General features: G+C 47.4%; 1 protein-coding gene across 1 annotated transcript; it reads left to right on the top strand.

The window, feature by feature from the left end:
- Positions 1 to 6266: 6266 nt before the first annotated feature.
- Positions 6267 to 11621, top strand: SMG8 (SMG8 nonsense mediated mRNA decay factor). The gene is made up of 4 exons (XM_038759700.1): positions 6267 to 7872; positions 9085 to 9230; positions 9486 to 10355; positions 11291 to 11621. The coding sequence occupies exons 1-4, from the start codon at positions 6267 to 6269 to the stop codon at positions 11486 to 11488; spliced, it is 2820 nt and encodes a 939-aa protein (XP_038615628.1). The 3' UTR covers positions 11489 to 11621.

Here is an 11621-nt window from a genome sequence, read left to right as displayed (position 1 = left end):
AGAACAGTGCTGTGCACATAGTAAGCGCTTAACAAATGCCATCATCATCATCATCAAGACCAAACATACTAACAAAATAAAATAAATAGAATAGATAGGTACAAGTAAAATAAATAAATAAATAAATAAATAGAGTAATAAATAAGTACAAACACATATCCATATATACAGGTGCTGTGGGGAAGGGAAGGAGGTAAGATGGGGGGGATGGAGAAGGGGACGAGGGGGAGAGGAAGGAAGGGGCTCAGTGTGGGAAGGCCTCCTGGAGGAGGTGAGCTCTCAGTAGGGCCTTGAAGGGAGGAAGACAGCTAGCTTGGCGGATGGGCAGAGGGAGGGCATTCCAGGCCCGGGGGCTGACGTGGGCCGGGGGTCGATGGCGGGACAGGCGAGAGCGAGGCCTAACGGTGAGGAGATCAGCGGCGGAGGAGCGGAGGGTGCGGGCTGGGCTGGAGAAGGAGAGAAGGGAGGGGAGGGAGGAGGGGGCGAGGGGATGGATGGACAGCCTGGAAGCCCGGGGTGAGGAGTTTCTGCCTGATGTACAGATTGATTGGTAATCCTCATTGTACAGATGAGGGAACTGAGGCACAGAGAATAATAATAATAATAATGTCATTTGTTAAGCGCTTACTATGTGCAAAACACTGTTCTAAGCGCTGGGAAGGATACAAGGTGATCAGGTTGTCCCACGCGGGGCTCACAGTCTTCATCCTCATTTTCCAGATGAGGGAACTGAGGCACAGAGAATAATAATAATAATAATGTCATTTGTTAAGCGCTTACTGTGTGCAAAACACTGTTTTAAGCGCCGGGGAGGATACAAGGTGATCAGGTTGTATCACGCGGGGCTCACAGTCTTCATTCCCATTTTACAGATGAGGGAACTGAGGCCCAACAGTGCTTTGCACATGGTAAGCGCTTACCAAATACCATCATTCAGCGCTTAGAACGGTGCTTTGCACATAGTAAGGGCTTAACAAATACCATTTATTATTATCATTATCTTCATTATGATGATGATGATGTGACTCGCCCATTATTTATGATGATTCATTCATTCAATCGTCTTTATTGAGCGCTTCCTGTGTGCAGAGCACTGTACTAAGCGCTTGGGAAGGACAAGTCGGCAACAACTAGAGACGGTCCCGACCCAGCAGTGGGCTCACAGTCTAGAAGAGGGAGACAGACAACCTGCAAGTGGAGAATCACTGGGCCATTATCCAATTGAGGGGGAATTTCATAAATGTTATTTTACTTGTACACATCTATTCTACTTATTTTATTTTGTTAATACGTCTTGCTTTGTTTCTCTGTCTCCCCCTTCTAGGCCGTGAGCCCGCTGTTGGGTAGGGACCGGCTCTAGATGCTGCCAACTTGGACTTCCCAAGCGCTTAGTCCAGTGCTCTGCACACAGCAGGCGCTCAATAAATGCAATTGAATGAACGAATGAATAAATGTGCACACAGTAAGTGCTCAATAAATACGACTGAATGAATGAATAAATGTGCACACAGTAAGCGCTCAATACGATTGAATGAACGAATGAATAAATGTGCACACAGTAAGCGCTCACTAAATACGATTGAATGAATGAATGAATAAATGTGCACACAGTAAGCGCTCACTAAATACGATTGAATGAATGAATAAATGTGCATAAAGTAAGCGCTCACTAAATACGATTGAATGAATGAATGTGCACACAGTAAGCGCTCACTAAATACGATTGAATGAATGAATAAATGTGCACACAGTAAGCGCTCAATAAATACGATTGAATGAATGAATGAATAAATGTGCACACAGTAAGTGCTCAATAAATACGATTGAATGAATGAATGAATAAATGTGCACACAGTAAGTGCTCAACAAATACGATTGAATGAATGAATGAATAAATGTGCACACAGTAAGCGCTCAATAAATACGATTGAATGAATGAATAAATAAATGTGCACACAGTAAGCGCTCACTAAATACGATTGAATGAATGAATAAATGTGCACACAGTAAGCGCTCACTAAATATGATTGAATGAATGAATAAATGTGCACACAGTAAGCGCTCACTAAATACGATTGAATGAATGACTGAATAAGTGTGCACACAGTAAGCGCTCACTAAATACGACTGAATGAATGACTGAATAAGTGTGCACACAGTAAGCACTCAATAAATACGATTGAATGAATGAATAAATAAATGTGCACACAGTAAGCGCTCACTAAATACGATTGAATGAATGAATAAATGTGCACACAGTAATTGCTCAATAAATAGGATTGAATGAATGAATAAATGTGCACACAGTAAGTGCTCAATAAATAGGATTGAATGAATGAATAAATGTGCACACAGTAAGTGCTCAATAAATAGGATTGAATGAATGAATAAATGTGCACACAGTAAGCGCTCAATCATCATCATCATCAATCGTATTTATTGAGCGCCTACTCTGTGCAGAGCACTGTACTAAGCGCTTGGGAAGTCCAAGTTGGCAACATCTAGAGACAGTCCCTACCCAACAGCGGGCTCCCAGTCTAAAAATACGATTGAATGAATGAATAAATGTGCACACAGTAATTGCTCAATAAATACGATTGAATGAATGAATAAATGTGCACACAGTAATTGCTCAATAAATACGACTGAATGAATGAATGAATAAATGTGCACACAGTAAGCGCTCAATAAATACGATTGAATGAATGAATAAATGTGCACACAGTAAGCGCTCACTAAATACGATTGAATGAACGAATGAATAAATGTGCACACAGTAAGCGCTCACTAAATACGACTGAATGAATGACTGAATAAGTGTGCACACAGTAAGCGCTCAATAAATACGATTGAATGAATGAATAAATGTGCATACAGTAAGCGCTCAATAAATACGATTGAATGAATGAATAAATAAATGTGCACACAGTAAGCGCTCACTAAATACGATTGAATGAATGAATAAATGTGCACAAAGTAAGCGCTCAATCATCATCATCATCAATCGTATTTATTTAGCGCTTACTGTGTGCAGAGCACTGGACTAAGCGCTTGGGAAGTACAGATTGGCAACATCTAGAGACAGTCCCTACCCAACAGCGGGCTCACAGTCTAAAAATACGATTGAATGAATGAATAAATGTGCACACAGCAATTGCTCGATAAATACGACTGAATGAAGGAATGAATAAATGTGCACACAGTAAGCGCTCACTAAATACGATTGAATGAATGAATGAACAAATGTGCACACAGTAAGCGCTCACTAAATAGATTGAATGAATGAATAAATGTACACACAGTAAGCGCTCACTAAATAGATTGAATGAATGAATAAATGTGCACACAGTAAGCGCTCAATAAATACGATTGAATGAATAAATGTGCACACAGTTAGCGCTCAATAAATACGATTGAATGAATGAATAAATGTACACACAGTAATTGCTCAATAAATACGATTGAATGAATGAATAAATGTGCATACAGTAAGTGCTCAATCATCATCACCATCAATCGTATTTATTGAGCGCCTGCTGTGTGCAGAGCACTGTACTAAGCGCTTGGGAAGTCCAAGTTGGCAACATCTAGAGACGGTCCCTACCCAACAGCGGGCTCCCAGTCTAAAAATACGATTGAATGAATGAATAAATGTGCACACACTAAGGGCTCACTAAAGACGAATGAATGAATAAATGTGCACACAGTAAGCGCTCACTAAATACGATTGAATGAATGAATGAATAAATGTGCACACAGTAAGCGCTCACTAAATAGATTGAATGAATGAATAAGTGTGCACACAGTAAGCGCTCAATAAATAGATTGAATGAATGAATAAATGTGCACACAGTAAGCGCTCAATAAATACGATTGAATGAATAAATGTGCACACAGTTAGCGCTCAATAAATACGATTGAATGAATGAATAAATGTGCACACAGTAAGTGCTCAATAAATATGATTGAATGGATGAGTGAATAAATGTGCACACAGTAAGCGCTCACTAAATACGATTGAGTGAATGAATAAATGTGACAGTAATTGCTCAATAAATATGATTGAATGAATGAATAAATGCGCACACAGTAAGTGCTCAATAAATATGATTGAATGAATGAATAAATGCGCACACAGTAAGCGCTCAATAAATACGATTGAATGAATGAATGTGCACACAGTAAGCGCTCACTAAATACGATCGAATGAATGAATAAATAAATGTGCACACAGTAAGCGCTCACTAAATATGACTGAATGAATAAATGTGCACACAGTAAGCGCTCAATGAATATGATTGAATGAATGAATAAATGTGCACACAGAAGCGTTCAATAAATATGATTGAATGAATGAATAAATGTGCACACAGTAATTGCTCAATAAATACGATTGAATGAATGAATGAATAAATGTGCATACAGTAAGTGCTCAATCATCATCACCATCAATCGTATTTATTGAGCGCGTACTCTGTGCAGAGCACTGTACTAAGCGCTTGGGAAGTCCAAGTTGGCAACATCTAGAGACGGTCCCTACCCAACAGCGGGCTCCCAGTCTAAAAATACGATTGAATGAATGAATAAATGTGCACACACTAAGGGCTCACTAAAGACGAATGAATGAATAAATGTGCACACAGTAAGCGCTCACTAAATACGATTGAATGAATGAATGAATAAATGTGCACACAGTAAGCGCTCACTAAATAGATTGAATGAATGAATAAGTGTGCACACAGTAAGCGCTCAATAAATAGATTGAATGAATGAATAAATGTGCACACAGTAAGCGCTCAATAAATACGATTGAATGAATAAATGTGCACACAGTTAGCGCTCAATAAATACGATTGAATGAATGAATAAATGTGCACACAGTAAGTGCTCAATAAATATGATTGAATGGATGAGTGAATAAATGTGCACACAGTAAGCGCTCACTAAATACGATTGAGTGAATGAATAAATGTGACAGTAATTGCTCAATAAATATGATTGAATGAATGAATAAATGCGCACACAGTAAGTGCTCAATAAATATGATTGAATGAATGAATAAATGCACACACAGTAAGCGCTCAATAAATACGATTGAATGAATGAATGTGCACACAGTAAGCGCTCACTAAATACGATCGAATGAATGAATAAATAAATGTGCACACAGTAAGCGCTCACTAAATACGATTGAATGAATAAATGTGCACACAGTAAGCGCTCAATGAATATGATTGAATGAATGAATAAATGTGCACACAGAAGCGTTCAATAAATACGATTGAATGAATGAATAAATGTGCACACAGTAATTGCTCAATAAATACGATTGAATGAATGAATGAATAAATGTGCACACAGTAAGCACTCACTAAATACGATTGAATGAATGAATGAATAAATGTGCACACAGTAAACGCTCAATAAATACGATCGAATAAATGTGCACACAGTGAGCGCTCACTAAATACGATTGAACGAACGAATAAATGTGCACACAGTAAGTGCTCACTAAATACGACTGAATGAATGAATAAATAAATGTGCACACAGTAAATGCTCAATAAATACGATTGAATGAATAAATGTGCACACAGTTAGCGCTCACTAAATACGATTGAATGAATGAATAAATGTGCACACAGTAAGCGCTCACTAAATACGATTGAATGAATGAATAAATGTGCACACAGTAAGAGCTCACTAAATACGATTGAATGAATAAATGTGCACACAGTAAGCGCCCAATAAATATGATTGAATGAATGAATAAATGCGCACACAGTAAGCGCTCAATAAATACGACTGAATGAATGAATGTGCACACAGTAAGCGCTCACTAAATACGATCGAATGAATGAATGAATAAATGTGCACACAGTAAGCGCTCACTAAATACGATTGAATGAATAAATGTGCACACAGTAAGCGCTCAATAAATATGATTGGATGAATGAATAAATGTGCACACAGTAAGCGCTCAATAAATACGATTGAATGGATGAATGACTAAATGTGCACACAGTAAGCGCTCACTAAATACGATTGAATGAATGAATGGCAATACGGAAATGATGACGCTGATGATGTGGCAGCCGTGGGCGTCGTCAGGCCCCGTCGGTAGGCCCCGGCCCTGGGGCGGAACGGGAAAGGAGGAGCGAGGGGGGCCGGGGGGGGAGGGTTGAGGGGGGGACCGGAAGTAGGGGCGCGGGCCGCCAGGGAGTCGGACGGTAATGCGGGCGGACCGGCCCGCGAGGCCCCGGATGATGGCGGGCCCGCTGAGCCTGCGGGACCTACTGCGAGCCAGCCCCGACGGGGCGGGCGGGTCCGACGGCCCCGCCACGGCCACGACGGCCTCCCCGGAGCCGCCCTGGCGGGAAGACGAGATCTGCGTGGTGGGCATCTTCGGCAAGACGGCCCTGAGGCTCAGCTCCGAGAAGTACTCGCTGGTCAACACCGTCTGTGACCGGCAGATCTTCCCCCTGTACCACCGACGGCCGGAAGAGGAGCAGGAGCAGGAGGGCGTCGACTACAACCTGGTGCAGGCCTACTACCACCAGGACGGCAAGGTGCTGTTCCTGCTGCTGACGTCCATCTGCGACAACGGGCAGCTGGTGCGGGCCTGCCGGGCCCTGCAGGGCGACGGCGAGGCCCGCCCGCACGCCGAGAGCCACGAGTTCTGGAAGCAGCAGGAGAAGCTGCAGTGCCTCAGCCTGCTCTACCTGTTCTCCGTCTGCCACATCCTGCTGCTGGTGCACCCCACCTGCGCCTTCGACATCACCTACGACCGCGTGTTCCGCGCCCTGGACGGGCTGCGCCTCAGGGCGCTGCCCCTGCTCAAGGCGGCCCTCAAGGACTGCCCCGTGGGCAAGGACTGGAAGCTCAACTGCCGGCCCTGCCCGCCCAGGCTCCTCTTCCTCTTCCAGCTCAACGGGGCCCTCAAGGTGGGGCCCCCGGACCCGGCCCACCCGGACCGGCCCCCCAAGAAGCACTCGCCCAAGCGGAGGCTGCAGCACGCCCTCGAGGACCAGATCTACCGCATCTTCCGCAAGAGCCGGGTGCTCACCAACCAGAGCGTCAACTGCCTCTTCACCGTCCCCGCCAACCAGGCCTTCGTCTACATCGTGCCCGGGGGGCCGGAGGAGGACCCGGTGGGGCTGCTGCTGGACCGGCTGCGGGACCACTGCGCCGCCAGGGACCCCGAGGCCCCGCCGGCCGGGCCCCGGCGCTACCAGGCGGCGAGGCAACAGGGCCGCCAGCCGCCCTCCTTCCACGTGGAGGGCGGCGGCGGCGGCAGCTCCTCCGCCTCCGCCTCGGGCCAGCTGGTCGACTTCACCCTGCGCGAGTTCCTCTGGCAGCACGTCGAGCTGGTCCTCAGCAAGAAGGGCTTCGACGACAGCGTGGGCAGGAACCCGCAGCCCTCCCACTTCGAGCTCCCCACCTACCACCGGTGGGTCGCGGCCGCCTCCAGGCTCTACGAGGTCGCCGTCGACGGGCGCGAGGAGGACCTCCTCGCCTCGCCCGCCGGGGAGCTGGCGGCCAAGGTCTCCGGCGGCGTCAAGGTGCTGGAAGGCTTCTTGGACATCGACACCAAGTTCTCCGAGAACCGCTGCCAGAAGGCCCTGCCCATGGCCCACAGCGCCTACCAGTCCAACCTGCCCCATAATTACACCATGACCGTCCACAAGAACCAGCTGGCGCAGGCCCTCCGGGTGTACAGCCAGCACGCCAGGGGCCCGGCCTTCCACAAGTACGCCCTGCAGCTGCACGAGGACTGCTACAAGTTCTGGAGCAACGGCCACCAGCTCTGCGAGGAGAGGAGTTTGACCGACCAACACTGCGTGCACAAGTTCCACTCGCTCCCCAAATCAGGTGGCCGAAGTCTCGGCCGCTCCCGTCGCTTTGGGTTTCGCCCCGGTTGCCCGTCCCCTCCTCCCCCGGCCCGCGGCGGTTTTGCTTATCGAAACGTATCGGTGTTTTCAAGAGGCACCGTAAAACAGCATCGAACTTGGGGGGAGTGGCGAGGGGGCTTCTAAACTAGGCTGACCGGGAATCCCATATCTTTTTTTAAAAACAAAAACGGTATTTGTTAAGCGTTTACTAGGTGCCGGACACCGTACCGAGGACCGGGGTAGATCCAACCTAATCAGATTAGACAATCCGGGTCCCTCGTGGGGTTCGCAGTCTAGATCCCCATTTTGCAGATGAGGTAACTGTGGCGCAGAGAAGTGAAGTGACTGGCCCAAAGTCACACCGCAGACCCGCGGAGGAACCGGGATCAGAACCCACGTCCTCTGACGCCCAGCCCCGTGGTCTTTCCGCTACGCTTCACTGCTTATCTTCTCCCCCGGGCACCCGAGGGAATCGGAAGAGGAAAAGGAGTTTCTCTTGACCCTTAAGAAAACGGCCGTCCTCTCTAGATGAGACGTTACCTGTTGAATTTTGGCCTAACTTATCGTGTGTGGGGTAGGGCGATCGTTGTTCACAGGAGGGGAAAGTCACCAGGACAATCATAGCATTTTAGGGTGGCCCTTCAAATTCGGTCAGTGGACCATTTTATTGGTGGGCTAAATCTCCGTAGTTCCCTGCTGGAGAAGCCTTATCCACTCTGCTCCCAGAAATTTCAGCTGCCATTTTTAGGTTAGTGCAAGAAGATTCTCAAAGGGTCCATATATTCGGGGAAGGGGGGAAGAGGTGACAAAAGCCAGAGGTGAAGGGGGATGGGGAAATTCACCAGAAACAAGGAGGAGGGCAAACAGTCCCCCCAAACCATTTCCCCATCCCTGGAGTGACCGTCTTTGGGAGCAGCAGAGGTTGGTTGGTGCCCACACACGTATACACACTCTCCCTCTTTCTCCCTCTCTCCCTCAGTGGGCCACCAAACATAGTTTGAGGCACTCTGCTTTAAGAGTCAAGGGGGTGATTTATGATCGCATTTGTCCGATGAGAAAGATTTGAACACTTAGCGTTTCTTCCCATCAGCAGAACCACCAGAGAAGACCCTTAGGGAAAAGTAAAAAGGCAGTGTGATGACCTTCCCTTTGCATTCGCGATGTTAACAAAGTGCGCGTTGTCTCCTTACAGGAGAAAAACCAGAGGCGGACCGAAACCCTCCCGTGCTGTACCATAACAGTCGGGCCCGTTCCACGGGTGCCTGCAACTGCGGAAGGAAACAAGCACCGAGAGATGACCCTTTTGATATCAAAGCAGCTAATTATGACTTTTATCAGGTAGTCACGCGCAATCCTGTTTGTGCCAAATACCCTATCATCTGTGAAATTTTCAGGATAAATGTTTGTCCGCCTTCTGTAGGACAGGGAATGGAACGCTTGAGTGGTCTGCGTGTCTGGTGCTGGATTTTGCGAGATTTTTGCTCCCTTTCAACTCATGCCCTTATTTGCGGTGAATCGCTACCGCTGATTTCCTGTGGTAGAATGAGCTGCCTCAAATGAAGAAACTAACGCTTTAATTTTTTCTTTTTCCAGCTTCTCGAAGAGAAGTGTTGCGGAAAATTGGATCACATCAACTTCCCGATCTTTGAGCCGAGTACCCCGGATCCCGCTCCCGCCAAGAACGAATCTTCGCCGGTGCCTCCGGACGGAGAAGCTGAGAAGCTGAAAGAGAAAGAGCCTCAGACCCAGGGAGAGAGCACCAGCCTGAGCCTGGCGTTAAGTCTCGGTCAGTCCACGGATAGCCTAGGCACCTACCCGCCTGATCCTCAGGCCGGAGGGGACAACCCCGAGAGTCACGGGCAGGAGACGAAAACCGAGAAGCGGCCGAACCCGATCGACCGCCAGGCTTCCACCGTGGAGTATCTGCCGGGCATGCTGCATTCAAACTGCCCCAAGGGGCTTCTCCCCAAGTTCTCCAGCTGGTCTTTGGTCAGACTAGGCCCCGCCAAATCGTATAACTTCCACACGGGCTTAGATCAACAGGGCTTCATCCCGGGGACGAACTACCTGATGCCGTGGGACATCGTCATCAAGACCAGATCGGAAGACGAGGGCGACCTGGACACCAACTCCTGGCCGGCCCCGAATAAGGCCATCCCGGCAAAGAGAAGCGCCGTGGTGATGGGGAGAGGCAGGCGGCGAGACGACCTGGCCCGAGCTTTCGTGGGGTTCGAGTACGAGGACTCACGCGGTCGGAGGTTCATGTGCTCGGGGCCGGACAAAGTCATGAAGGTGATGGGGAGCGGGCCGAAGGAATCGGCGCTGAAAGCCCTCAGCAGCGACATGCCCCTCTACATCCTGTCGTCCTCTCAGGGGCGAGGGCTCAAACCCCATTACGCTCAGCTGATGAGACTCTTTGTCGTGGTCCCGGACGCCCCGCTCCAGATCATCCTAACGCCTCAGGTAGGCTGGTCCGAAAATGGAACCGGAATTTTCTTGCCGGGGCGTCAAACGGCAAGGGAGGGTAAAAGCAAAAATCCTTGGCTTTCGGGCGGTTGTACCGTTGAAGCAGCAGCCGTTGTTTTTTGCTGAGGGATTGAGAGGCCCTTGCTAAATCCAGGAGATGCCCAGTGTCCTAGCTAGGGAATCAATCGATCAATCAATCGTATTTATTGAGCGCTTACTGTGTGCAGAGCACTGGACCAAGCGCTTGGGAAGTCCAAGTTGGCAACATATAGAGACGGTCCCTACCCAACAGCGGGCTCACAGTCTAGAAGGGGGAGACAGAGAACAAAACAGATTAACAAAATAAAATAAGTAGAATAGATATGTACAAGTAAAATAAATAGAGTAGTATTAATATTAATTAATTTATTAATATTAATTAATAATAATAAATAGAGTAATAGCAGCGTGGTCTAGTGGAAAGAGCATGGAGTCAGAGGATGTGGGTTCAAATCCCCGCTCTGCCGCAGATGTGCAGTGTGACGTTGGGTAAGTCACTTCTCTGGGCCTCCGTTACGCCATCTGTAAAATGGGGATTCAGGCTGTGAGCCCCGGGTGGAACAAAGACTGTATCCAGCTTGATTATCTTGTAACTACCCCAGTTTTGAGAACAGTGCTCGGCACGTAATAAGCGCTTAACCAATACCACCACCGTTATTATTATTATCACTATTGTTAGTAGAGATTTAGTATAACTGAAGGGACCTAACCTAGAATCGTGGAATACATTTAGCGATCTCCCTAGACCCATCGTTTGTCTTCCCCTTAGCCTTTTAGGAGGTAAGGTGTTTTATGTTAATTGTGTTTTAACGTAAATTGCGTGTGATGTCTTGTGGGGGAGTTTTTGTTTTTTAATTATTGAATGCTTTTTTTTTTTGATGTGCCTCTCCTAGGTTCAACCAGGCCCTCCACCCTGCCCGGTATTCTTCCCTGAGAAACAAGAAATAACTCTTCCACCTGATGGCCTCTGGGTACTACGGTTCCCTTACGCTTACGTGACGGAGCGGGGACCGTGCTTTCCTCCCAAGGAAAGCCTGCAATTAATGAGTTACAAGGTGATTCGCGGGGTGCTTAAAGCAGTGACACAATGAGGAGCATCCAGTCCGATTCGTCCTAATCAAGTCGGTCCGGAGTGACTGCTTTTTTGTTGGGGGGCGGATATGGTTGCTATTTATTTGGAACGGGCTCCCCCACCTTCACAATAAAGATTTAATGCTTTCCGAA

Source organism: Tachyglossus aculeatus, chromosome 17 (genome assembly GCF_015852505.1).
Source record: "Tachyglossus aculeatus isolate mTacAcu1 chromosome 17, mTacAcu1.pri, whole genome shotgun sequence".
NCBI lineage: Eukaryota > Metazoa > Chordata > Mammalia > Monotremata > Tachyglossidae > Tachyglossus > Tachyglossus aculeatus.
This window is presented reverse-complemented; position numbering and strand designations above follow the sequence as displayed.

What these genes read in the sequence shown, in the direction of transcription:
- SMG8 (XM_038759700.1), top strand. Translation starts at nt 6,267, where the DNA reads ATGGCGGGCCCGCTGAGCCTGCGGGACCTACTGCGAGCCAGCCCCGAC. An exon ending in CCACTCGCTCCCCAAATCAG is followed by an intron (nt 7,873 to 9,084) that starts GTGGCCGAAGTC and finishes GTCTCCTTACAG; the next exon opens with GAGAAAAACCAGAGGCGGAC. An exon ending in AGATCATCCTAACGCCTCAG is followed by an intron (nt 10,356 to 11,290) that starts GTAGGCTGGTCC and finishes TGCCTCTCCTAG; the next exon opens with GTTCAACCAGGCCCTCCACC.